The 27,497-nt window shown below is 36.9% G+C and overlaps 3 protein-coding genes and 1 long non-coding RNA gene across 8 annotated transcripts; 2 read left to right on the top strand and 2 right to left on the bottom strand.

Moving 5' to 3' along the window:
• Positions 1-2,020: 2,020 nt before the first annotated feature.
• LOC133706740 (uncharacterized) lies at positions 2,021-3,726 on the top strand. The gene is made up of 7 exons (XM_062132283.1): positions 2,021-2,182; positions 2,441-2,488; positions 2,573-2,619; positions 2,907-2,973; positions 3,052-3,095; positions 3,327-3,384; positions 3,465-3,726. The coding sequence occupies exons 1-7, from the start codon at positions 2,129-2,131 to the stop codon at positions 3,513-3,515; spliced, it is 369 nt and encodes a 122-aa protein (XP_061988267.1). The 5' UTR covers positions 2,021-2,128; the 3' UTR covers positions 3,516-3,726.
• A 163-nt stretch (positions 3,727-3,889) lies between these two features.
• Positions 3,890-4,950, bottom strand: LOC133706731 (uncharacterized). The gene is made up of 2 exons (XR_009844699.1): positions 4,714-4,950; positions 3,890-4,209 (listed from the first exon to the last, which is right to left on the bottom strand). It is a non-coding gene; the product is annotated as an uncharacterized LOC133706731 (long non-coding RNA).
• Positions 4,951-6,258: 1,308 nt separating this feature from the next.
• LOC133726578 (serine/threonine-protein kinase BLUS1) lies at positions 6,259-14,722 on the bottom strand. 3 transcript variants are annotated; one of them, XM_062154151.1, is made up of 21 exons: positions 14,411-14,722; positions 13,144-13,843; positions 12,446-12,700; positions 11,931-12,055; positions 11,761-11,805; positions 11,569-11,650; positions 11,393-11,461; positions 11,151-11,321; positions 10,979-11,044; positions 10,295-10,363; positions 10,032-10,160; positions 9,839-9,912; positions 9,177-9,383; positions 8,794-8,885; positions 8,621-8,697; positions 7,964-8,089; positions 7,833-7,875; positions 7,697-7,743; positions 6,893-6,954; positions 6,760-6,811; positions 6,259-6,673 (listed from the first exon to the last, which is right to left on the bottom strand). In XM_062154151.1, the coding sequence occupies exons 2-21, from the start codon at positions 13,309-13,311 to the stop codon at positions 6,629-6,631; spliced, it is 2,004 nt and encodes a 667-aa protein (XP_062010135.1). In that variant the 5' UTR covers positions 13,312-13,843; positions 14,411-14,722; the 3' UTR covers positions 6,259-6,628. The 3 variants fall into 3 exon arrangements, with proteins under 3 accessions (XP_062010135.1, XP_062010137.1, XP_062010138.1); XM_062154153.1 differs by having other exon boundaries at positions 13,144-13,442; XM_062154154.1 differs by having other exon boundaries at positions 13,144-13,351.
• A 5,499-nt stretch (positions 14,723-20,221) lies between these two features.
• On the top strand, positions 20,222-27,497 carry LOC133726577 (probable phospholipid-transporting ATPase 8). Of its 3 annotated transcripts, none has more exons than XM_062154150.1 (12): positions 20,222-20,433; positions 20,592-21,185; positions 21,667-23,027; positions 23,685-23,795; positions 23,892-24,168; positions 24,387-24,475; positions 24,570-24,678; positions 24,779-24,997; positions 25,098-25,223; positions 25,712-25,810; positions 26,071-26,262; positions 26,665-27,497. In XM_062154150.1, exons 2-12 carry the CDS (start codon positions 20,793-20,795, stop codon positions 27,265-27,267), a joined length of 3,579 nt encoding a protein of 1,192 aa, XP_062010134.1. In that variant the 5' UTR covers positions 20,222-20,433; positions 20,592-20,792; the 3' UTR covers positions 27,268-27,497. The 3 variants fall into 3 exon arrangements, with proteins under 3 accessions (XP_062010134.1, XP_062010132.1, XP_062010133.1); XM_062154148.1 differs by having other exon boundaries at positions 20,222-20,438; XM_062154149.1 differs by having other exon boundaries at positions 20,222-21,185.

Genomic DNA, 27,497 nt, shown 5'->3' with positions numbered 1-27,497 from the left:
AGATATGTATGTTACACTTTTCAATACCATCACCTAAGAACTACTGTGCGGAAGCATAAAACAATGATAGTACAATTGAGGAACTGATGTGGTCTGTATTTTATTCGTTAGTAATTAATGAGGAAGGGGCGACATTCAATCCAACGTACAGGTTGTCTGTGATCTTTAGCAAGCGAGATGAGGTAATCGTGCTAACTGCTAATGCTATAGCCTCTTTGTTTGTGGACTGGCTTGTGTAGTCATCTCCATCCATTTTTAAGAGGCTTGTGCTCGTCAACTTGTGGAAAATTGTCATGCTCTGGATCTGATGTCAGTGTATTTTAAGCATCTAACGCTGAATCTAAGGTGTGAGTGCTACAAAGTGGAATATAAATAAAGTCTTCATTCTAGGCTCGTCCAAACAATTTTCGGCTTGATAAACTCACAGGACTTCTCTGCAAAAGATATTAGAGATGGGTAGGTAAGAAAAACCACGCGCTTGATCAGTAAGTAGACTATGCAATATGCCAGTGAAGCCAATGTAGTTTTACACATACCATAATATATAATATCCCAAAATACCATCACATCACATTATCCTTTCTTATTGGTTATTTTTCAATTTAATGACCTTCACGGGCACCATAATGGTAATTCCCGCCCTATACCACTGTGTGACACATCCTTACGTCAACATAACCAATTAAGAAGTTCACATGCACCATGAATAATCTCAACCTCCAATTTCATATAATATATATAATGTAAATCTCATCTCAAAAATAGACACGCTTCACTCGAAAATAGATAGATAAAATATTAGAAATAGATATGAAATTTATGACACATTACATAACCCACTCACCTCAACAATACAAATCACCTTCTACTATACCGATCATAAATCGAGCCTTCTAGAAATAACTTTCTAATCTTATTCAAAACTCCATTAACAAAAAGAAGGCATCAATACGAATCCATAGTATTTTACGGATCATAAATCAGAATTACAGATAAAAAGTTATGATTCATGAAAGCAAGAGTAAATGTAGAGAGAACAACTGAACAACTGCCTTGAAAAATGGTACGACAAATATAGCCATATAGGTTGGCTGACTTCTTATTTATAAGGAGAGATCTGCGACGTGTCAACACATGAATAGTTGGTTTGATGCCACTTGTCAAGTTCTTAATCAAACACCAAAAAACTTATGCCACTTGTTAAGCAGACCACCACTTGACAAGTGTCAATCTGATCTTAAACCATGCAAAGCTGCTGCTACTTGCTTTCCAAGCCAAGCCTATCGACTAATGGTAACGCACCATATCGCCACCTAATTTGATTTCCACCTACACTTCAAAAATTCACCAAAAATAGTTTGGTATTCTGAAAAAATCACCGAAAAATACGCGAACTCGTTGCGATCTCTTCTTTCCATGTCCCACTTAAAAAATAAAATTCTAACAATTTCAAAATTTGAAATCTCACAAACACATCTGATATAGATTGTACATACTTGCAGCATTTTTTTTTCTTTCCTCCTCTAACATGCAAATTTGATAGGCTAGCTAAAGTTCCTACCCAGCAAGTCCCACTAAAGAAAATATATGCAATTGATTTATCCAGAAAAGTTTAGCCTAGTGTTCTAATGCATTGAATTGGTTTTGCAGTAATTCGTGCTTTTCCATGCCATTATTGCTTTCTCTTGGTCTCAGAGACCATTTTGTGGTATGAACAGTGGTCCTTTGCTAATTTTTGGTTAATGAGTTGTTAGAAGCTGTAAACTAAATCCGAATTACGTGATGCAGGAGACATTGAAATGCATTGGGAGCTGTAAGTTGGTTAATTAGTTCTTTAAGAATCATGATTTGATAGTGTGAAAATTTTGGTGCGAAAATAAGAATATGTAATTTTTTCTATAAAAAAAAGGTGTGCTAGAATTTGTGGAAATTAAAAGACTCGGCCTTTTTTTTTCACTTCCCACAAAGTTGGGACATATTTCCAAGGTGTAACGACATGGTTAGACCCTCCATTATGAAATACCCTACCGAAAATGCCCATTATAAAGCCTTGCTTACGGCATTGACTTGAGTGAAGAAAAAAGGCCCAGTCATAAGTTTTGGATCTTCTTCTCCAAGTCTTCTAGTCATGGACGACAGCAGTTTCCCTGTTCCTCACAAGAAGTTCTCGTTGGAAATCAAGGTAAACCCTCGATCTCTTTGATTTTTTGGACCTTTTGGTATCTTTATTGTCGTTTGGGGGTATTTTTGCGTCGTTGGGATGTTCTGTGTTTTTGCCCACAACGTGTTCGATGTAATGCCTCTGAGAGTTTCTGCATTATCAAAACTAGCGTTGTTAGCTGGAATGTGCTTCAGTTTTGGGGACCCAGAATTCATATTTGATTTGGGTTATGTAATCTGAGTATGAAATCCTACTGACCCAAGCATTTGTGGTTGGCAGGGGAACAAAACAGATGTGGTGATTTGCTGTTATGATGATCACTTCCTTGTGAGTTTTCGGGTTCCCGTTTTGCTTGAGTTGGACTTAATGTGGTCTCTGTGTGCAGTTCTAATGTTATGGAACACTTTTCAGGTCATTGCAACTCAAATAGGAACTATGGGGACCATACTGCAAGCCAGGTTTGCATACCAATTCTTTGAGCTGGAGTTGCTATAAGTTTCTATGTTAACATAGTCTAGAAGTTTTAGTTTTACCTCAATCGTCATGGAACAAATTGCTGTGTTCATAACCATTGTCTTGCTTTGTCCAATTATGATCAAGTATCAGGTTTTATTTTCTTTTATATTTGTTATGCCTTTCTTTATCTTACTTTCTTTGTTCATAACTCGAAACTACTCTGTGGAAGTATAAAAAGAATGATAGTACCATTGAGGAACTTATGTGGTGTGTATATTTTCTTCATCAGTAAGGAGGAAGGTGCAACATTCAATCCAACGTACAGCGTGTCTGTAATCTTTGGCAAGCGAGATGAGGTAATTGTGCCGATGCTATAGCCTTTTAGTTTGTTGACTGACTTGTGTACTCATCTCTACCCATTCTCATGTGCGCAGACAATGCTAGAGGCCTGCGCTCGTCAACTTGTGGAACATATCAGGTAGATCTTATAGATGGTACAGACTGCAGTGTTTTATTTTCTTTCCTCCTCTTACATGCAAATTTGATAGGCCAGCTAAGGTTCCTACCCAACAAGCTCCACAAACGAAAATATAGACAATTGATTTCTTGCTATTCTCCTTGGACTTGGGCACACATATCTACTAGCATCTTTCTTTGGAAGAGGTTAGCCGAAGTCCTAGCATTCTAATGCATTGGGTTGGTTTTGCAGTAATTCGCGCTCTTCCAGGCCATTGTTGCTTTCTCTTGGTCTCAAAGACCATTCAGTGGTATGAAGAGTGATCTTTTGCTAATTTTTGGTTAATGAGTTGTTAGAAGCTGTAAACTGAATCCCAGTTATGTGATGCAGGAGACACTGAAAGGCATTGTATCTGCTGTAATCGAAAATCGCCTTTGGTGATTGGTGTTGTGGGTCTAGTAAACTTTCCAGTTTTCACAGCCGGATTAAACCCTGGTCACATGTAATCAGTAGTTAATTACTTTTGGGGTGTCTGTTGTAATTTTCAATTGTTGCTGTCCTTGTTGAATATGACTTCTTAGCACTGGAAACGGTCTAGAGAATGAAAGTATTGAACCAGTTGATGAAAACTCAAATTACTTTCTCACAAATACTCTCGCTCTGTCTCGGTTCGTTAGTTCAACAAACCAATTGATTGGTACTATACGGCATTCAAATTTATGTGACAGACTTCCCATAACAATATTTGCTCAAGCAGATGTGACAGGTTCCCCGAAAGAAGATGAGCATCGAGATGCTCAGTCACAGAGATGAACTATAAAAACCAAAATCTGATTTTATTAACATTTTCCAAGTAAGGAATTATTATTATTTTTTTTGGTACAAAGGGGGTCAAAGACCCAGAAAAGAAGCAAAAAACAGAAAGAACTAAGAAATAGCTGTGGCAACAGCTCTAGGCCTTACAAGGCCATTAGCATCATCAAGGACGTCTTGGACAATGAAGTTAGGCAAATGGGGCAGCCTGCATAACCCCCGATCCTGATCAATGCTTTTCTTTGCTAACCTATCTGCAACCATATTTCTCTCACGGTGGATGTGAGTGAATAAACAGCTGGAGAAAGATTCCATAAGCTTCCTGCAATTTGCGAGTAAAGTACCAAGAGGATGTAACCCTGTGTCAGAACTCTTAAGAAGGTTGATAAGGATAGCTGAATCCGATTCAACCTCAAGATTATCTATATGAAGATCGATAGCAATACGAAGACCAGTTATAAGACCCCAAGCTTCTGCCTGTAAAACCTCGCCATGACCAATATTGAGCATAAAACCATAATGCCATTGACCATTGTTATCTCTAATTACTCCACAAGAACACCTTCCCTAGACCTTGACCCATCCACATTCAATTTATAATACCCAGCGGTAGGTTTAATCCAACTCAACAACTCAATCCTAGAATTAGAAGGACTGGTAACGGCAGTAGAGTTCTTGTGCCATTCAAGAAAATATTGCAAAATAGATTCTCTGGCATTATAAGGACCATGGAAATTATTATCAAAAATGTTTTTATTACGTCACTTCCATATAAACCAACAAGTAAAGATGAAGGCATGAGATCAATCAGTATGCATAAACTTACTTCCTTTCTGAAGGATATTTGCAGCAATCCAGGCTTCCCAGTCTAGAGTAAAGGTTCTTTGCATAGAAATAGGAACACCGATAACATTCCAGGTTGTGGCAGCTTTAGGACAATCTCTACAGAGAGATGGGTCATAGTTTCTTGTATTCCGGGGCAGTGCTTGCAATGAGGATCATAGGTGAGTCTTCTTCTAGTCTGTTGACATTAGTAAGAACGCGACTTTGGACAAATAACCAAGTAAAAGTCTTTAACTTGGGGGGGGGGGGGGGGGGGGGGGTGGGAGTTGGTGTAAACTGAGGCAAGGCTATTATAAGCACTTGTAACAGTGAGCTTGCCTTTAGAAGTGTGTCGCCAAATCAGCTTATCACATTGTTGTCCAGTAACATCAATGGGAATACATAAAATTTTATCCACTACCTCAGCTGGCAGACAAGCATATAGAAGAGTTGCATCCCATTCATTGTTACTCCAAAAATCTTGGACAAGCATGCTATCACCGACCATTGTAGAGTCCAACGCAAGATCTTTAAGAGCACCAAACTCAGTCCAGTTATCAGTCCAAAAAGAAACAGAATTCCCATTTCCAATTCTCCAAGTAAGACCTTTTTTTAATAAGGCAGCACCAAAGCATACACTAGACCAGGTGCTAGAATACCTAGATGGCATTGTATAATCATGATCAAGGAAATTCCCCTTCAAATATTTTTCTGAGAAGATTTTGCACCATAAACCATTATCATTTTGAATAATCCGCCAACCAATCCTAGCAAGCATAGCCTGGTTCATTTCCACAGATTTTTTAATTCCCAAACCACCAGCCATTTTAGGTTTACAAATGGTATCCCAATTTACAAGATGGACACTCCTTTTGTCATCACAATCACCCCAAAGGAAATTTCTATTCGTCTTGTCAAGATTCTCACAAATAGAGATAGGTAGTTTCGCAGTTTGCATCGAATAAGTAGGGATGGATGATGTAACAGCTTGAATCATAGTCAACCTACCTGCCACGCTCAAGGTTTTACATTTCCAGCCTGCGAGCTTATTTTGGACCTTATCAAGAAGATCAGAATATGTATTTTTAGTAACCCTAGAGTGAATTAAAGGCATACGTAAGTATTTACCAAGATCCCTTGTCAAAGGGGAGCCACATATAGCACTGATCTCCTTAGCTAGCCTTTTCCTGGTGTTAGGAGAGCAACAGGCTTAGACTTTTCAAAGTTGACAGTTTGACCTGAGAGCACAAAAGATATCCATGCATTGCTTGAGAACTTTGGCATGTTTTGTAGAAGCTTCAGTAAACAATATAAGATCATCAGCAAAGAATAAATGGGAGATCAAGGGTCCAGATTGTGAAGACTTAATAGGCTTCCATTGTCCAACTTCAACGGCAGAATGAATCAAATGGGACAATTTTTCCATACATAGAACAAAGATATAAGGGGAAAGGGGATCCCCTTGTCTTACTCCTCTGCCAGCACCAAATCTATCAGATAGTTCACCATTCAAAATTATTGTTTCAGAGTTGTGTGCAGAGAAAGGAAAGAGAACTGAAATGCAAAATAATTTACAAGATCGGGTCAATAAATTATGTTACACAATGAGATTCAGGAAATAGGATTCTCAAAATTTGAATAACTGCACTAACACACATTCACACATATGTTACACTAGAATACAACCCACCAAAAAACAAATAATAAAAATTGCTCCTATAATTCAGAAGAATCTTGCAGACTCCATGTAACATCACTGGCACCAAAGAAATCATCCCGCCAATGGCCACAACAGCGCCATCACGCTCCATTTTCTTTCTGTAAAAGTTTCCATCTGTTAGCCGAAACTGTTTGGGTGGCAGCTGTGGACTTTGCACATGACATGACACGACATCCCCATCACACTTCACTTCTGTTTCTCATATCTTGTCTTTGTTGGCCAAGGCATTCAATTGTCTTTCTAACTGCAACCAGAAAAAGAAGTTAGGACAATGCCTTTGACTTATATTTGAATGGAGGAAAAAAAAACATTCGAGTTGAATACACAAACCTGGGCATTTTTCATCTTCTGTCTTTGTAATTGTTCAACAAGATTCCCAACACTAACAAAGAAGACGGTGTAAGTAGAATGTCAACAAGAAGATCAACTTAGATCATCAAGAAGAATTTGATTATTTTCATACCTCTGTTGCAGATTAATCACCAGAGATTGCAACTCTCTCTCCCTACAGGAAGCAGGAGGTATCTGCATCCATAACATATATAGCATTGTCAAAACCTAGTGCAAGCTGGCATCAACAATAATAAAGGCTCACAAAAATGCAACATTTGGCACAATGAACATGAGATAAAAGCTTAAAAGCAACTTTATAATCAAGAATCACGTAGCTCCAATAGTGAAAAACCCTACTAGCTTCAGTCTGTAAAGTAACTTCTTCTACAAGCTACAACTCTAATTATTAACAAGGAACAATATTAAGTAACTTCTACAACCAAGATGAGTTTAGAACGGGGAAATTCTATGGTACATTGATGAAGCGATGCATAAATGTGGACCCATAAAGTGGTAAAGTAGTTCCATGCAATGGTTGACCAGCGGTTGATCGGTCTGCTACTACATGGAGTAATCTACACTATTGCACCAAAGGGGAACCCGTCAGAATTACTTCATATACCACAGTGCATATGAAGCATAGTCCCACAGTGAATGGAAATGCGGTGGATGGTGGACTCTCAGTAATTGTGAGTCCTCTATTGGAAGGTGGATGAGCATGCAGGCAGGGACCCACCTGGAGGTGGGACCAGCTACAGCAAGACCATCAGATGGTCGAGTTAGGAAGAATGTCACAATCCCGTGTCAGACAGGAATTTGGTGACTGGGTGAGTAATAAAGCTTATTAGACAGGTTCTCAGCTTAAAGGGGAATATTCAACCCAACTTAAAAAGGTCAGTAATTGCGTTGTATACATAAGAGGGGTGGACTTTACCTGCAAAAGGTCACTGGTGCTTACATCGGTTATCTCTCCTTGCATACCTGTGTAAAACTAGAAGTATTAAACCCAAGAAAGATGGCTAAACACAGTTAAATGCCAAAAGTGTTACATGAAAAGTTGGAAACATTACCGGAGGTCTGTTCAACATATTTGATCAATTTTACTATTTCCTCCTGAGGAAAAAAAGAAAAAAAGAAAAAACATGAGGATTTTAGATATTATCTTTTGCACATCAGGGTGAGACATAAAGCTGGCATGTACCCTTTGCGAGGTGTTTTGCAGCAGCATGCATTGTAGTGATGGGAGAACAGTGGCAGCTGTAACATTTGAGGATGGTGGACTACTTGAACCTCCAGAAACAGGACTAAAGAAGCTATTTGAAGAACCCTGGAACAGAGATGACAGTGCAATGGTTAAAAAACCATTACCTAAAAGATATCCCACTAAGTTGCATCATTACTATTTTGTAAAGTGTCCAAAAAAAAGTCAATACACAAATTATAATTGTCTACTGCAGTTTGAGCATATTATAAATTTGGAGAGGAATTAATATAGAAAATCCACATTCACAGAGTAGACATAAAAGACCAACAGAAATTGGGAAAGAGTGATATAAAAAGTATTAAAAACTGAAACAAGTGGGATGCCTCAATCTAATAAATAATGCTTTTATGGTGTGCATAACTATATAAAATGCAACCACATTCAAAAACTGAAGCATAACAAGTGCATCTATTACAACTTACAAAAACCACATTTAATCACATTTTGCAAATAAGTTTCAACAAGCAGGATCTTAAGGATACAAAACCACAAGTGGTATCTATAGCACAAGCATAGCAATCAGATATCAGATTAATGTACTTTTGTTTCTGTTAACTATGAGATGAATTGAGCTGTGTAGTAATAATATTTTACCTTGGGACTGAGGTCTGCTGAAGTGACCTTGAAGCGCCCCTTACGCTGCACAACTGCTCCTTCAGACATATCCTCAGCTGGATAAACATATGCAGAAAAACCATAAGAGAGGACAATCAGTAATTAGAAATAGAGATAAACATGGCGTGAGCAGAAAACTACAAGAGGCATACCAGATGTAGGGTTATTGGCATCTCTCTTTTGACGATACAACAATGGACCACTAAAGTTCCGTTCAGGTTGATGTTTTGATTGTAGATGATCCCTTCAAAATAAATTCAAAATTTTCAATTCCTTGCAGCAAGTAGAACCAAATTTTGAATAAAATTTAAAATATTCTAAAAAAAAACTAGATAAAATGTGTTTTAAGACTAGCAGCTTTTCATTTGGTCAGAGATAGAATAGTATGCAACAATGCTTGATGCATGGGTAGGGGTTAGTTTTTCGGGTTGAGGAAAAAAAAAAAAAAAACATTATCATCTATTCATAAAGTCATTTTATAGATCATAGCAAAAGCAAGTAACAAAACCAAACTATTATCTTGAAGAAAGCTTACCTCTCCCCTTCACCAATAACCTTTTTAGAAGAAAGCACATTATCCGGGAGTAATGAACCACTCATGAACTTCTTAGGCTCAGGGATATCATGACGTGATAAAGAACTACTTTTCCCTGAAGTCTCACCCCCACTTCTTCCATTTTCTTGAATAATGGTTGTAGGACTAGTCGCACTCGCATCCTCCTCACAAACATCAAAACAGCCTCTGCATCAGAAAACGTAATTTATTACATAAGTAAAAAAATAAAAATAAAATATAAAACTTGATACATTATGTAAAAGAAGCTCCAACAAAAGAATGATAACTCTGGAGTATATGTTACAAAATAAAAAGAATAAAAAGTCGCATCCAAACAGCCAAGAAGACATTAAGCGACTTATGCATCAAAATAAAAGGTTTTATGAAAAGGGACCATTACAGTCCCAAATAAAATTAAACTACAGAAGTTTTTACTCTAAGAAACACACTGACCGACTAAAGTAATAAGTAGCATGTTCCTTAAAAAGGATTAAATGCAGTAACTTGCAGCAAACATCTTAAGATGATAACAGTAATTAGACAGACAACAACAATATGTTGCAGAATGAGAATTCTTGACAAACGATCTGCCCACAATATTATCAGTTAATAATATGAGATTAGAGGAGTTTAAGTCATACTTGAGTGCTCGAAGAGGTTTAATAGGAAATGACGCAAGTGAGCCGTCCAAATCATGAAGCTCGTCAAAGCCATCCTAAAAGGTAGATGACAAACACATGAGATAATAATCAGAACTTCATAATAGAATATCTAAGAGATAAGAAAGATTAGCTAAAGCAACAAAGAGATCATTTTTCACCGAGGCTACTGTACCTCCTGATTAGATGCAGCATTTGACTGGTTTGCCATTTCAACCGTCGACCTCTCTGTTGGAAAATTAACATCTTCATAGCTGTCACTTTGCTCCTTACTCCCTTCATGTGGCGTGCCATCATCCTGAATCTGCAGGTTATTCAGTGACAACTATATTGTGAAACAAAAAGCTATAATAATGGTAAAATGAATATTCCATTCACTAAGCAATTAATTTTCATAACTAGGAAGAAGATGATTAGACATAGCCTGACATTACTTACAAGGGCAGCCTGATTTTTTAAATCTTCAAGGTTGAAATTCCAGGCACTGATTCCTCGGATATACTCTTGCTGCAAATAAGATAACTGATATTCAGGATGGTTTGATATCTGATTACCCAGAATGTGCACAAAAACAACTTAATGTTCATGAGGGATACAAACTTAGTCACAGGTCCTAATATGAAGGGATGTAGACCCATAAGTTAACAGCATTAGACTTAAGCTTCTTGGTGATAAAAGGTAATGGCCCGTAAAAGGCTCATTCTTTTGACAACTTACAAATGTCGGAAAAAGATGGAGTCATTTTTTGACTTCTTTACAAGCTACAAATAATATTTATCCATTTAGACATACTAAATACCATATTACTGAGGGTAAAACTTTGACGAAAACGCCATTAAGTGCTATGGGAGAAGAAAGTTGAAACTGTCAAGCCTAAAGCACGGTAAACCGTTACAACCAAACAACTAGATACACAAGGTACTTAGCATAACTAGTTTTGGAGAATGAAATTCACACTCCCTAATTTGTAATCCACACCCACTCCTTCCTTTTTTGGTTGATATTCTTACAAAAAGAAAAAAAATAAGTTACTAAAAAAGGAAACATGGAGTGTGGATTGTAAAATGGGGAGTGTAAATTTGACTCCCCCTAGTTTTACGTAATGTTTTAAACAACTCTCACCTGCGACAAATGTTCCTTATCCCCATAGAGAGCCTTATTCTGCACAAGAAGATCAGCTTCTTTTGCCTATAACATAAAAAAAAAAACAAGGAAAAAATGTAGCTTAAGTTATGGCACATATTCATAACAGAATCTACAAGTGGAAAGGATAGTCTGGGAGTGGCAGTCAGACCTTCAGAATCCTAAAACGATCTCCTAATGGAGAGAGGCCATCAAGGATGGTACGAGATAGATAATCAACTGGTCGTGCATGTTTGAAAAAATGGTGCTTCAAAAGCTTTTCAGAAGTGGGACGTTTCTTTGGATCCTTCACTAAGCAAGCAGCTACCAGCTCTTTGAAAGACTGGAAAATGTAGCACTTCAGGAATTAAATTTCAGAATGGAAGATGTGAGTTTCAACTGGCCAACACAAACCTTAGAAAATCTTTTGTCTCTTTCATAATCAAGGCCTGGCGGTGCATTTTGTAAAGTCATCAGCAAAACCTACAATAAAAAGGCAAAAGTGAGTGTGAATGGGGCACGTCCATGGGCAACAGTGAAAACTTCTTGTAGGAAGATCCCACATGAAATCAGAAATTCTAGAGATTTACTTTCATTGGTGGGTACTTGGAAAATGGGGCATGTCCATGGGCAAGTTCGAGTGCTGTTATTCCAAATGACCAGATGTCTGCTCTGTTCAAGGAGCAAAAGGAAAAGTATTACATAAGACACTCCAACAATACATTATGTTGAAGCAGCAGAGAACAAGGGAAAAAATAGAGATAATAAGAAAACCCACTCACTTGAAGTCGTATCCATGCAATTGCTGCATAACTTCAGGAGCCATCCTGAGAGAAAAGAGAGTATTTGAAGAAATATAGAACCTCAATGCCGCAAGTGAATCAACAGTGGCAATATGATTTTAAATGTTAGCACACATATATAAGGTTTAAGGATGTTAACATAAATATACCAGCAAGGAGTTCCAACAAAAGTATTTCTGGAACGTTGTCTATCTCCAGTATCAAACATGCATGCAGATACACCAAAGTCAGCTAACTTGACTGCACCATTAGAATCGATCAATATATTCCCAGCCTGCAAATGAGGGCTAAGAACATCAATAAGAAACTCAATGCATAACATCCTTCAACATGAAAAGACATGCATAATGCTGTGCTATGACATATGAAGCAAACTCATGAAAGCTTATCATATACACGGACACACTCGTATAGGTCTGTTTGTCGATGTATGAGGTATTGGACAAAGATTCAAAGAGAATGTAATACAATCATACGATTAATCTTGTCAAAGGCAATAAAAAGAAAATCTCTCATGCATTTAGGTAGTATTTTTTATTCATTGATTTTTAATAAAATGGGAGACAGGGTTACATATATGATACAGAAAACAATCAATAAATGAGAACTTCTAACTTATAACAAGCATCACTAATTTTTCTATAAAATGATAAGATTAGCAGACCTTCACATCTCTATGGATATGGCCATGAGCATGAAGATAAACAAGAGCTTTGAGGACCTCATGCAATAGAGTTGCAATAACAGGCTCTTCAAAACCTTCAGGAAACGAAGTCTTCATTATATGAAGGCAGGACCCCCCAGCCATATATGGCATGACAACCCAAAGGCTGTGGCCAGCTGTGAACGAACAATGTGCTCGTAATAGATTTGGATGATTGATCAAAGTCATTGTATGTACCTCCCGTCGGATACCATCCTGCATAATTTGGCAAACAGTTGTAGACGATCATAAAATTTATACTCTAATCAGCCCATTGATGGTTTCCACTAAGGAACCAGTCAATTATGCAGACATGTTCTTACAACTATAGAATGTCCGATGCATCTAAGAGTGATCCCTAACTCAAAAATTTTAAAGAACACTTCTCAGGTAAATTCGTTATAAATGCCTCATAATTGTGCGCAAACTGTAATGGGACAAATTCTTTACATACAAGTTTCCTATAACTACTCAAGTCAGCCAAACTTTAGTGGATGTGTGGAAAAAAGTATGTTATCTATAAATGTCCATATATGTTAAGACAGAGGACCCAAGAGAACAAGTTGAGCCAAATATAAGCACTAAATCACCAATATGTTGGATTTGAAAGAATAAAATAAAGAAACAACTTTGGATTACAAAGAGATTAGTCCACATACCAGGTCATTATTGCATTTTTCCAGATCAAGAACCTTGATAGCAACTATCTCATTAAGCGGTACGCAGAGTGCTCTGTACACACTAGCACTAACACCTTCACCCACTTCTTCATATAACTTATACTCGCTTGCATCCAAAGGAAATCTTTTCTCTGATACTTGCTCCATGATTTGTTCTTATATCACACTGTTTAGACCCTCTTTACTTCTGGATTTCTCAAAGAAGACAAATAGAGTGAGCCCCAAAGAGATTAGCATCAAACTAGAATGGGGCATCTTCCAATTTGGTAGCATTTTCCCTTCGTTCAACACAAAATAGTTGATACATTCAGCAAGTTCATCGGTATTCTTTTTCAGCAGAAGTTTCAACTTATGGGAACCGTAAACCAACACTAGCTATATACAGCATTGACAAACCATCTCTAATTTTCAACAATGAAGATCCTTGAAAAAGCTAACAATTACTTAATACCACTAAATCAGGCACGCGACCCTAAGCAAAAGAATAAGTATCACTCTCAACCACTTCTAGAAGACTTAGCACTGAAAGCTCGCAATGCTATATATGGTAAATTTGGCAATAAGTGCAGACTAACAGTGTGCAACTCTCACAATACCAACTGAAATGTCTGTCATATAAGGTGCATCCTGATGATGATGATGATGATGGATGTCTTAGTACAAAACAAGCAAAGAAAACCTACAAAATTATAGAAGTAGTATTTAGCCATAGTAAAGCAGGAAGAAAAAGCAAAAACGACAACTGTAATGATTCAAAAATCGCATTTTTCACATTAATATGTTATATTCTAAACGGCCTACTAATCGAAACAACAAAATTCAATAAAATGAATCTTTAATCCCACAGTTAGGGACCGGATTTTACTTTCTGGATCTTAGACGATCAGCATTATCAGACGGCACGAGTCTAATCAACATTGCTTCCAGAAAACAAACCATCCTGCTAGAAATATTGTTTGATTCCTGATGCCACTTCCTTCTATTTATACTTCTACGCAATCAAAACATCAATTCTTACTATCGAGATTAGAATTGTGACTCTGCATTATCACACTAGCCAAACTACACATTCCAATTCAAAAAACCATCCTAAATAATCAAAACTCAAAATCCTAGTCGTATCGGATCCTCAAATTACATCAAGCAATCACAGACGACTTCAATTCAAAGCAAATACGAAGCACTTTTTCATTGCTGCTAAATTAAGTTTCGAAACAAAATCGAAAACCGAATTTCAAATACGAACCTGTGAAAATGATGATGATGATCAGCGGCGCCAGTAGAGCCTCGTTTCGTTTCGTTTCGGTAAGAGACGAAGAAGAAGGTCCGGAAGTGAATCTGAGTTGTGACAAAGATTCAGAAAGAAATAGACTTGGAAGAAACCCTCCCTCTGCTGCTGCGCTATAAAACGACGTCGTCGCGATTCAGCTCAAATTTTGGTCGATTCAAGTCCCCTCGATTGCCTCTCTTATTCTATCTATCTGTTTCTCTCTATATCCAACTGTCTTCAGATCGAATCTTTTCGCCGTTTTTTTTTTCTCCCTTTTTTTTCTCTTTTCAATTTTTTTGACTAAAATTAAAATAAAGAGAAAAAATTTAAGTGAAAACGGCACGTCTCACTCTTACTCTCTTATTGCTTGGTAATAGAGGATAAATTTTTAATTTAATAAATTATAAATTATTTTTTAACCAAAAATTGGGGCCGAAATATCGGCTGTCAATTTATGAAGCGGGATTGATTATCTGAATCGGAGAGCATTTAGTCAATTAGAGAGTTAATTATTCAGTAATATGAGAGAGATGCGTAAATTAAGGTCAACCAACAAATGGGCATGGGCTGCTAATGAGAAAAGTTGGCCCTTTAGACTGGACTGCTAATTGACCAAGCAAGTCTTTATGATTTTTTTAAGGAATAAGCTATTCATCTCAAATACATTGAAATTCAAATTTCATTTTTTTTTTTTTGATTGGGGGAGCAAAGGTATAGCTACACACGGACTCCGTTGAGGTACAGCCCACCCCAAATTTTGAAAAAAACATAAATTTATAGCTTAATTATGGTTTAAAATATTAAATATTAAAAATTAGCTCACCTCAAATTTCTAAACTTAGCCTGATATGTTATTAAACTTAGCCCATATGTTATTTCTTTTCTTATTTTAGTCATACATAACATATTTCTTTGCTTGAAGTATTTGATTTTATTTTAGGGTGGTTCTTGTTTTACCTCCAAATTTGATATTTGGACCCGTATTTTTTTTTTTTCAAATATCAATAAACTTTGTCAACTCATATGAAAAGACAACTAGAGACAGAGATCAAAAGGAAAAGAAAAAAAAAAGGTACTCTTCTTACCTCGACCATTAATATAACATTCAACAAATAAATAATTTTTTCTTCTTCAGAATTTCCTTATACTACCTACATAATTTTATAATTTACCTAAAACAATTAAGTAGAAATAATAATTCCTATGGCCCTATCATTTAATACAAAAGTAGATTCAAAACAATTTGATTTGAAATTTTCTTAAAATTTAGAATATTTTGGTGTAGATAGTACTACCTAAGATTCAAGATCAACTCATTTTAATTAGATTTAATCAACTTATTTATTTGAGAACCAAAGTCTTTTCTAGAACCATTCATATTGCAAAACAAACAAAAAAAACTATGATCTAGAATAGCAAAAAATATTTGTAATTGTCTACTTCTTTGGCATCTCCAAGAATCACTTTCTAGTTCCACTAATGAAAGATTGAAAGTACATCAAAGATGTAGGCAGCTCCCTCACAAAATTCTTCATGGATGAATTGATAGAGATAAAAAAAAACAACAAATTTTTGAAAATACAATTTTAATTGTTCAAGGATATTTTGATAAAATTAAAGAGGTATACTTAGCTTTTTAAGTAATCAAAAAAGTGAATTTGAGGTTTAATAAGTAGGCGAGGTCCAAATATCAAATTTGGAGGTCCAACGAGAACCATCCTTTATTTTATTTTCTATTATGCTTTAAGAGACATAGTCACATAAAAAGTTTTTTTTGTTTTTTTTTTGTGTAAATTAGGTATGAAAAAGAGCCGGTTGAAAATTATAATACATATTCAATAATTAAATATTTTTGCTTCTATTCAAGGGCGCGGAGTACAATTTGAGTAGATGTGTTATTTTGTCTTAAACTTTTGTTATCGAATTTCTATTACACGTTATAATGTTGATTTTTTGGATCAGTTAGCTATTTGATTATTTAATATATAATGTGGTTTAATTTAAGAAAAGAATAAAACATATTACTTGTAAAACTTAAGAAAAAAATAATTTAAAAGCATTAGTAAAATTTTAAGAAAATATTTTTTTTAGCCCACCCTATTTTTAAATCCTAGCTCCGCCATTGTGGGGGAGGTTAGCGTTAGATATTTCATTTTCTAATAAAAACAAATTAAGTAAAAGTAAAAAATGATAGCAACGAGTTTTTAACCAGAACTAGATCCCCAACGAGATGGAAACTTGTGGCAGATCATGCATGCTCTTTCTTTCGAAGATTTCCCATGTCTAACAGCATCCTCGGATCAAATTGAGGTTCACAATAAAATTACCCGATGAATTTTTAGCTCCATTTATTCTTTGTCTACTCACGACTTTATATTCTAAAGTTTGAAGTTTAAACTAGTTCAACTATTATGGTGAAGAAGTTGAAAAGGTACACTTCTACATTACTTTATTGTCGTGTGATTGATGTCATGTGATTGAAGAGTTTGACGTTTTATGGTCACACCACTAAGAAGTAAAAACTCACTCATATTTTCTCAATGTTTCAATTCTTTATCTGTAGTAGACCTAGCAAAATTGCACATTGTAACATGATGCGAACATGAATGATATTATAAGGATTGAATTTGAGGTTTATAGGTCTAGTTTTATATAAGGTCATCATGATAAAATCACGTATTTTAATGGTTTGATTTAGTGTTAATCCATTAGCACGATAAAAACCGTTAACATAAGAGTATTCTTGTAAAATTGAGTTTCTTTGTCTAATATATATTAGGAATCGTAATGCTTCTCTCTAATTCACCATAGTTGAGAAAGAGATTTTCACAACTATCAACTTTCAAAAAGAACAAGGTACCCTGATTGTATAGAATTTACTTATGTTACTCTGAGATTATAGATTTTTGAAAGTTACGATTTATTTATTTTTTAAAGAATCTTAATGGGTTTTAACGGTTAACACGAAACTTAATGATTTGTGATTAATTTTAGCATACTCTACACATTAGTTTAAAGGTTTTTTTTTTTTTGAGTTAAAGAAATAGTATATTCATCACAAGTCAGAATAGGTCGTTACATACCCTTTCACCGTCATTTAAGACCATACACAAACAAGAAGCTAGTGGTAGTACCCACAAGTGGTACGTACATATAGTCCTACTCATTATACAATCAAATACGTAGAGGTAGCGGAGACCCTCCTTTGGTACTACCCCATAGGCGCTAGAGATTACATAGAGTGCACATTGGTGCTTAGCTTCCTAAATACAAGGAATTTATCGTAATTAGATAAAAACAAAAAACATAGAGATGGGCCTAGGGCAAAAACACCCCAGCCCAAATTATGCCACAAAACAGTCCCAAGAGAATGAGCCCAACTCAAGGCCCAATAGAAAGTTGACCCGTGCCCTCCACCATCCTCAACCTCCAGTGTCGCCCCCATCCTCAACCCCATTGCCGGTCACGCTGTCAAACCTCCAGCTGCTGCGACCCCACATGAGACCGACCAGAACCGCCCAGCTACGCTGCCCCCACTATCGGTACAGATCCACCACATCCATGCCACCTTAGCGATCCTTCTAGACCGCAAAAGCCTCGCCGCCATATCGATCCACCATTGCCGCAGGTCTTGAAAGCGCTCCAACCATCCCTACAGAATCCGACTCGCCCGGACCCTTCCGCCAAACCCCGAGCCACCTCCATTCATGAGACTATTCAGCAATAGCTTTCAAGACCTGCCCGGCGGCAGCCCAAATCGGCATGGCAAAACGCCGACGAGCGCCGCCAGACGAGAGGAAAATCGGGAAAACCTAGACGCAGTCTGAGTTTCCTGGAGCAAACCTAAGAGAGTTTTTCGTTTAACATTTTTGTTTAACACATTTGTTTAAAGGTTTGTTATCATGTTCCATGATAAATATATAAAATAAATTTAATACGATACGAATATGACACGACATGGTGTTTTGACAATTCTAATTTGTAGTCATAAAAAGAAAAAATAATAAAAATAAGAAGTTATTTTGTGAACAATTGGGCCGCTTAAAAATGTTCCTGCCCTTTTGGGCCTTTAATAATAATTCTTAGGAAGCTTTTTTTTTTTTCCTTGTAAGTTGAATATTCTTTTGTTACATAGGAGGGCCCTAAGGCCTAAACACAAAAAGAACAAAAATAATTAATTAATTTGGCCATTTGTAGTTCTTTTAAATTTAGTAATCTAATCAAATAAGATAAGAAAAATCTAATCAAATAAGATAAGCCTCACTCGCATGAAATGACAAGAGAATCAAAAGTGATGAATACTAATATTTGTTATAACATCTGTAGTGTAATCGTACTGCATTCATATTTATTATGAATCAAACTCACATCATCCTCGATGGGAATTCATTTGAGCCTGGCTGAGTTGAATATATTGACAACAAAACGTGTGGGATGGGAGTAATTTGCACTTCGATTTCTTTCCACGGTCATGTTGGGGTGGGGCTTGGACAAGAGGTGACACAGCTTTACCCGTGCCACGCACGCCACGTGGTATGCTATCTTACAAAGGATTGGGCGTGGACCGACAAGAATGACATGAAATGGGGCCCGCACTGCACGTGGCACAGTGCCAGTGTACCTTTTGATGGATTTCTACGTACTAAATTTTAGGGCCCATGACCACTGCATGTGACTCTTTCTTGTCTACCGGAGCAAGAAAAAGCCACTAGGGTCAACCGGAGGTGATATTAACATTTCTCCAATCTCCACAGCCATGGTTAAGCTTGATTAAGACTGCTTAACCAACTAATTAATAGATGATTACGTTATAATTAGGCGTATAATTAATTTCTTCCTTATGAAGAAAAACAAGTGGGGGGCAACCTCTACTTTCTTGACCAGCTTTTAATGATATGGGAAATCGTGCTAAGCACACTCTTCTATTCAAAGTAGGGGAAAACCCGTGTTTCGAGCTCTAAATTTAAAGCAGTACTGGGCAGGTGAAAGGCTTGGCAGTTATGAATGGAATGAAATGGTGGTGAAATAATGAACGTTGAACGATTGATACATGACTAAAATGCCCTTATTGTAGTTTGACTCACCTACTGATTGAGTGTACAATAATTTCGTTGAAATTGTTCAATTCATAAGAAGAAATGAAAACAAGTACCGAACATTGAACGCAATTTAAACTTTTAGCAAGCTATCAATTTTGCTAAGATGTGATTAAAGGATTATGACAAATCAAGCAGTCATCGTATGGGTTAGAAGCAGACAAATGATCGTCTAACCTAAATATTCTCTTAAGGTAGTTTTCAAACCAAATATGGAAAGCTATTTACACATTATAGACGATCGCTATTAAATTTTTTCAAAAAACAGAATCAACAATTGAATTTTAATATAATTTCATAAAAGGTAGATCTGATTGCGGGGTTTCAAATTTCAATTGAAACTTAAAACGTTAATGCATGAATTCAATTTTCAAATCTTGCAAAGTTGCAAACCATATTAGACAGATTTGATTTTGACCACCTTTCCTTTAGGATCCATACAGAGAATCACAAGTAGTAAAGTTGAAAGGTTAATACATTGCTCTTTTCATATTTCTTTAATTAAGAAGGCAAAAAAAAAGGGTTAGGCCGTAACATCGAAGGGTAATTCAGACCAAAAGAGCCCCCTACTAAGGTAACAGCAGCGCAAATCCGCCACGTGTGCGGCAAAGATTGCGACCCTTCTCTTCGTCTCTTACTGACGTCGTCTTTCTTACTCTACAGAACGACTCACTCACTCTCTCTCTCTACAATCTACATGATCACCTGCTTCGCTTCTTCGGCTTCCCCATTCTCTCTCTCCTCTTTTTTTATTTTTGCTTATTAAAGCGGCAAAGCTAACCACTCCTCTCCTATTCCTACAAAGGTCCCTATCTCACTCTCTCTCTCATTCTCTTTCTCTCTCTCTACATTTTGAGCAGCTCAGGCGGCAAGAAAGAGATCTCTGGAAACCTCGAAACCGAAGTAAGGTACTTCTCGCAGCTAGGGTTTCCGTATATTCCAGGCCTCGCTTTGCTCTTTAGCTCCTATACTATGCTCTCAATATCTCTCCGATTTGATTAGCCTCGCTTGAATTTGAGGCTGTGAGTTTTTGAGTTCATGTTGTTGCTATGTTGTTGCAGATTCGGTACTGATTTTCGTGTTGTAGTTTGTGTTGAGTGCGGGGATGGCTGGAATTTTCTGTGATTTGAAGAAGTAGGTGTGACTTTTTTGTTTGGTTGGTGAGTTTTGCGGAAATTTAAGGAGCAATGTGGGTGGGAAATTGAGGGGAGTTTGGTTTAGGACTTTAGAGATTGGATTTGAGAGTTTGAGGTGTGCGAAAAATGCCGAGAGGGAGAAGGAGGACGATACATTTCAGTAAATTGTACTCGTTTTCGTGTATTCGGTCTTCTTTCGAAGATGTTCATGCCAAAATTGGGGATAGGGGGTACTCGAGGGTTGTGTACTGTAATGATCCTGATAATTCCGAGGGGCTGCAGTTGAGGTACAGGGGGAACTATGTATCGACTACCAAGTATACGGCGGCTAATTTCATTCCAAAGTCTTTGTTTGAGCAGTTTAGGAGGGTGGCAAATATATACTTTCTTGTTGTGGCTTTTGTTTCGTTCAGTCCGTTGGCGCCTTTTAAGGCTGTTAGTGTTCTTATACCGCTATTGGTGGTGATTGGAGCTACTATGGTTAAGGAAGCTATAGAAGATTGGAGGCGAAGAAAACAGGTAATGTTACAAAACTTTTCTTTGTTTTTGGGTTATGTAGGTGTCCTTGTCATTTTGTACTATTGATTGAATGTTTATTTCAACTATAGCTCATGCTTAGTTAGTTACTCTGCAAAAAATTTGGAGTTTAGTTACCTTGGCATTATGATCTTCAACTGCAAGGCTCTCTTTCTCTATATATATATATATATATATATATTCTTTTTTCACAGTGTCCAGAGTCTAAAAGAGTGAAAAGTTACCAGATATATTATGTAGCCTTTTTTTATTGTAGATGTTTTTTTCTTTAGAATTTGCACTGACAGAGAATTTTTGTATATACATTTCCGTACTGATTGGTGTTTGCCCTCTATATCCACACGAGATGCAGTACAAATGCAGAGAACAACATTACTGGGAAATTCCTTCCAATTGATATTTTGATGTCATTTATTTGTTTGCTCTGTGTGAAAGAGTTGGCTAATATTTGAAATGGTTTCAGGATGTGGAGGCAAACAATCGAAAGGTGAAAGTGTATGGTAGGAATCATACATTCATTGAAACCAGATGGAAGAAACTCAGAGTTGGTGATCTTGTGAAGGTGCACAAGGATGAGTACTTTCCTGCTGATCTGCTTTTGCTTTCATCAAGCTATGAGGATGGCATTTGCTATGTGGAAACTATGAACCTTGATGGAGAAACAAATTTAAAATTGAAGCATGCACTGGAGGCGACATCCCCTCTTCAAGATGAAAATTCCTTGGAAAGTTTTAGGGCAGTGATCAAGTGTGAGGACCCAAATGAAAATCTATATTCATTTGTTGGGACTTTGTTCTATAACGGCAGAGAATACCCACTTTCCTTGCAACAGATGCTCCTAAGAGACTCTAAGCTGAAAAATACAGAATATGTCTATGGAGTTGTTGTTTTCACTGGGCATGACACAAAAGTCATGGAAAATGCTACAGATCCTCCTTCAAAGAGAAGTAAAATTGAGAGGAAAATGGATAAGATAATCTACATCCTTTTCAGTACTCTATTTGTGATAGCTTTTGTTGGATCTGTCTTTTTTGGAATTGATACCAAAAAAGATTATAGCGGTGGAAAGATGAGAAGGTGGTATCTTCGTCCAGATGATTCCGCTGTGTATTATGACCCCAAAAGGCCAGAAAGTGCAGCTATTTTACATTTTCTGACAGCTCTTATGTTGTATGGATATCTGATACCAATATCTTTATATGTTTCAATTGAGATGGTGAAGGTATTACAGAGTATTTTCATTAACCGAGATCAAGATATGTACTATGAGGAAACAGATAGGCCAGCTCATGCACGCACCTCTAATCTGAATGAGGAACTTGGCCAGATTGATATGATACTGTCTGACAAAACTGGTACATTGACATGCAACTCCATGGAGTTTATTAAATGTTCGATAGCAGGCACTGCTTATGGCCATGGTATGACAGAAGTGGAAATGGCACTGGCAAACAGAAGGAACGGAGTGGCTGAAACTGGTCATATATCATCTGATGTGGTAGAGCATAGTACTGGTGATACTGATAGCTCTCGAAAGTCAATTAAGGGTTTCAACTTCAGGGACGAGCGCATCATGAATGGGCACTGGGTTAATGAACCTCATTCAGATACCATCCAGAAATTCCTTCGGGTTTTAGCAATCTGTCATACAGCCATACCTGTTGTGGATAAAGAATCAGGAGAAATATCCTATGAAGCTGAGTCACCAGATGAAGCAGCTTTTGTCATAGCTGCCAGGGAGCTCGGCTTTGAGTTTTTTGAAAGGACACAAACGAGCATATCATTGCATGAGTTAGATTACGAGACTGGAGAAAAGGTTGACAGGTGAGCTCCTTCTGTACTGTGGCTGATTTGTGTTTTTCATTTGGGCACCTTATTAGAGTTTGATAAAACTTAGCACAACTGCTTTATAATTTAGTTCTGAGATCTGGTCCAAGTTTTCTTTCTGCTGCATTATTCCTTAGGAAACAGGTCTTTTGAAGTTCATGCAATAAATAAACACTTCTCTTATGAAACAACAGAGGCTTTAAAGTTTAATATGTAAGAAATACTTAGTTAAACACAGGGAAAGCAAACATGTTGTTTTGAGTCAAAATATTCGTTAGATGATGCTTCTGTTCTGCCAATCGAAGGAAGTTGCATTTTAATACCATAGTGAGACAGCACCCTTGAATATCTTAAGATACTGGCATCTTATGTGTACGTCTCTCTCTCTCTCTCTCTGTACACTCGAAGAAATTCTCTAAGACCAAGCTAAATAAGGAGTAGAAACGAGCACCTAATTGTTACACTTTGAATATTTTAATCCTGATTGTATAAATAGATCCATGGCCCTCTATTGACCACTTATTTTTGTTACTTACTGATGCCTTTCTGGGTGTGTATACAATTATATTTACATAATACATGCATGCATACATGCAAAGGCATATATGACGATCACTTCATATAATTTATTGACCACTTATTTCTTTATCCCAGAGAATATGAGCTTCTTCAAGTCTTAGAGTTCAGTAGTTCTCGCAAAAGAATGTCAGTAATTGTTAAGAGTCCGGAAAACAAATTATTGCTTCTTTGCAAAGGTGCAGACAGGTTAGACTCTTGACTCCTCTTGCTTTAGGTTCTCCATTTGAAGTTGCAAGTTGGGTTACTTCATTCCTTAACTTTCATTTATTCGTATATATCCAGTGCAATTTTTGAAAGGCTGGCAAAAGATGGGCGGCAGTTTGAGGATCAAACTAAGGAGCACATTCACAAATATGCTGAAGCAGGTTTACGAACCTTGGTGGTTGCACACCGTGAGCTTGGTCTAGAAGAATATAAAGCATGGGAACAAAAGTTTTTAAAGGCCAAAGCTTCTCTCACTGAAGGCCGAGATGCATTAATGGATGAGCTTGCTGATAAGATTGAAAGGGAATTAATACTACTTGGTGTGACAGCTGTTGAGGACAAACTGCAAAAGGGGGTGAGCATTGAATTTTGACATTTTCCTATAACTTTTTCCACATTTTTTTTTTGGTAGGTTTGTTTGAAAGTTCTTTTAGATTATCTATTTGATTTTTATGTAAATTGCAAGTGTAAATCAGAACAAAAAAAAAACAGAACCTACTTATTCATGCAAGAAAAGCTTGTTTGCCTGCCTGGATAATTGATTCAATACTAATATTGTTCTCTGGAATGCAGGTTCCTGAGTGTATCAGCAAGCTTGCTCAGGCTGGGATTAAGATATGGGTATTGACCGGTGATAAGATGGAAACTGCAGTTAACATAGGGTATGATATTAGTGCTACATTACTAGTTCCATTTTTTTTCTTTTTTTCTTTTTTACTGGATGCGTCAGTTTACTTAGACAAGGTATGTTTGCAGGTATGCTTGCAGTTTACTTAGACAAGATATGAAACGGATTGTCATCAGTCTTGATTCGCCAGATATAATTGTCTTGGAAAAACAAGGGAAGAAAGACGCAATTCAGAAGGTATAGAATTCTAAAGCGAAAAATCCATGATATAGTTTTTGCTTTCTTTTCTTTTTCTTTTACCCTCTTGGATTATTTCTGAAACGTGGATTGTTCTAAGGCCTGTCTTGCAAGCATAACGAAGCAAATTGAAGAAGGTTTTTCGCAAATTAATGAAGCTAAAAAGGGTTCCAGCTCCACTAAAGCATTTGGCTTAATAATTGATGGAAAGTCCTTGGAATATTCACTTAAGAAGGACCTGGAAAAGTCATTTTTTGAGCTTGCAATTAATTGTGCTTCAGTTATATGCTGCCGCTCTACACCCAAACAGAAAGCTCTTGTAAGTGCTCATGAGCACACTGATTCAAATCATCTATGTTTATATCTATGGCCAGTGGCTGACACCTACATAATCTGATAGTACTATAAAATTTATGCAGGTTACAAGACTGGTAAAAAATGAGACTGGTAAAACAACACTTGCTGTTGGTGATGGGGCGAATGATGTTGGCATGCTTCAAGAGGCAGATATTGGAGTTGGCATTAGTGGTGTTGAAGGGATGCAGGTGAAGTTACTTTTCATTTGTGTTAGTATCTTCATGATGTTCAATCATAATCAACACAACATTCCTTCATTCTCAGCCCCTTTCGAGCTGCAGAGAGGTTCTATTTCACATACATATTATGCTTTTCTTCAACATCTTCAGTACACAATTTCTTAGTATTCTACTTGACCATATTCCCATGTTTTATATTTCCTGGTAAAGATTAATACCACCCAAATATTTTGTCCAACTTGTATTTCTGTTTCCAAGTCCAAGTGTTTAGTGATTTGGTCTGCCAATAGTGCATTTGGCATCTTTTTGAAAACCACAATGAATAACAGTATGTAAGTAACCAATAATCAGTAAACTGTTGAGGACAATGTGTTTGTATAACACTCTTTAGTCTTTGACAATGTGTACATTTTGGTGACGGACATCTCTCAAACATTTAAGTTGAATAATGGATGATTAAGTCTCAGCTGCTGATTCCTTTTAATTTCTGAATGCAGGCAGTGATGGCAAGTGATTTTGCAATAGCTCAATTTCGTTTTCTGGAGCGTCTCTTGCTTGTACACGGGCATTGGTGTTACAGGCGTATATCAATGATGGTAAAACATATTCTTAGAATTGCCACAGAAACAAGTGTTTTTCCTCAATAAGTTTAGGCAGCAAAGCTACACTTCTTGTTTCTTTTTAAATCTCCTCTGTGATGCATCATGCAGTGATTTACAGTTCTCCTGGTTCTTATTTCCCATCCTATGAGCTTGACTAGCCGATATTAGTGGTATAAATTGTAGGGTCTGGAGATTTATGTAACAGATATTTCATACCCTGTTGATCTGTGTTTTGTTCTATTTGATTGATGCAGATATGCTACTTCTTCTACAAGAACATAACATTCGGGTTTACTCTGTTTTGGTTTGAGGCCCATAATTCTTTCTCTGGTCTACCTGCTTATAATGATTGGTACATGTCATTCTACAATGTCTTCTTCACATCACTTCCCGTAATTGCTCTTGGTGTCTTCGATCAGGATGTTTCTGCACGGCTATGCCTGAAGGTATACAATTAATTCATTTGAAAGATTTTTTACACAAACAAGGGAAACAGAATAAATTCACTTACAGAATAAATTCAGTGAAATATACTGACTGTTGACAGAGTATAGCTCTAAGGTGGCAATTGACTGCATAATCATGATATGCACTGCATGTTATTGCTATAGCTTGGCATATGGTAAATTCCAATTAAGAGAAACAGCAAGTATCAATTCCAATACCATATGTTTTAGATTGAGTATGGAAAGTTGTTGCACAATGTCTTTATTCTCGAAACCAAAAGCTAGTATAATTTACTCCATTGCTTGCCATATTGAAACTTGTTATATTTTTGTTCATAATCCTTGAAGCTCATCCTGGAGCTGGAAGAGTTAATTTATTGTTCATGCATGTTCTGTTCACAGTACCCATCCTTGTATCTAGAGGGAGTGGAGAACATCCTCTTCAGCTGGACCCGCATACTCGGTTGGATGTTTAATGGATTGTTGAGCTCCATAATAATCTTCTTCTTCACCACCAATTCTATGATTCCACAGCCGTTTCAGAAAGATGGTCAAGTAGCTGACTATGAAATCCTAGGTGTCACAATGTACACTTGCGTAGTGTGGGCTGTAAACTGCCAAATGGCAATCTCCATCAACTACTTCACTTGGATCCAGCACTTGTTCATCTGGGGCAGTGTGGCCTTCTGGTACATATTTTTAGTCATGTATGGTTCTGTCTCACCTAGTATATCCACAACAGCATACAAAGTGCTCGTGGAAGAGTGTGCTCCCAGTCCTCTTTATTGGCTGGTCACCCTTCTTGTTGTTGTCTGCACTCTGCTGCCATATTTCTCATACCGTGCTTTCCAGACACGGTTTAAACCAATGCGTCACGACGTAATACAGCAGAAACGATTACTAAGTTGTAACAATGATCAGATTGATGCTTCCGGTGAATTGCCTGTAAGAGTCAGGGGCAAGCTACGGCATCTGAGGCAGAGATTAAGAGAAAGAGAGTCATGAAACTCGGTGTGTTAGTGTTGTTTGATTAGGAATGCTTGGTTTTCTGTATATGTCTTACAGTTTGAGAGAGGCATTAGTATGTTGGCCAGTTTCTGTTTAAGTCGGGGCAGTGCCCAAATGAGAATGTACTATGTAGACAGATATACAAAACCCACCCTCCTTTGTAGGTTAACCTTGTAAAGCTAATATATATCACATTATAAAAACAAAAAAGGAAATCCAGTTTGATA

This window comes from Rosa rugosa, chromosome 1 (genome assembly GCF_958449725.1).
Source record: "Rosa rugosa chromosome 1, drRosRugo1.1, whole genome shotgun sequence".
Taxonomy (NCBI): Eukaryota; Viridiplantae; Streptophyta; class Magnoliopsida; order Rosales; family Rosaceae; genus Rosa; species Rosa rugosa.
The sequence above is the reverse complement of the archived record's forward strand: the minus strand, read 5'-3'. Positions and strand labels throughout refer to the sequence as shown.

What these genes read in the sequence shown, in the direction of transcription:
- LOC133726577 (XM_062154150.1), top strand. Translation starts at nt 20,793, where the DNA reads ATGCCGAGAGGGAGAAGGAGGACGATACATTTCAGTAAATTGTACTCG. An exon ending in GAAACTGCAGTTAACATAGG is followed by an intron (nt 24,476 to 24,569) that starts GTATGATATTAG and finishes GTATGTTTGCAG; the next exon opens with GTATGCTTGCAGTTTACTTA. An exon ending in CACCCAAACAGAAAGCTCTT is followed by an intron (nt 24,998 to 25,097) that starts GTAAGTGCTCAT and finishes AAATTTATGCAG; the next exon opens with GTTACAAGACTGGTAAAAAA.
- LOC133726578 (XM_062154151.1), bottom strand. Translation starts at nt 13,311, where the DNA reads ATGGAGCAAGTATCAGAGAAAAGATTTCCTTTGGATGCAAGCGAGTAT. An exon ending in ATCGTTTTAGGATTCTGAAG is followed by an intron (nt 11,045 to 11,150) that starts GTCTGACTGCCA and finishes TTTATGTTATAG; the next exon opens with GCAAAAGAAGCTGATCTTCT. An exon ending in AAACCTCTTCGAGCACTCAA is followed by an intron (nt 9,384 to 9,838) that starts GTATGACTTAAA and finishes TTTCTGATGCAG; the next exon opens with AGGCTGTTTTGATGTTTGTG.
- LOC133706740 (XM_062132283.1), top strand. Translation starts at nt 2,129, where the DNA reads ATGGACGACAGCAGTTTCCCTGTTCCTCACAAGAAGTTCTCGTTGGAA. An exon ending in AGTTCTCGTTGGAAATCAAG is followed by an intron (nt 2,183 to 2,440) that starts GTAAACCCTCGA and finishes TGTGGTTGGCAG; the next exon opens with GGGAACAAAACAGATGTGGT. An exon ending in TCTTTGGCAAGCGAGATGAG is followed by an intron (nt 2,974 to 3,051) that starts GTAATTGTGCCG and finishes TCATGTGCGCAG; the next exon opens with ACAATGCTAGAGGCCTGCGC.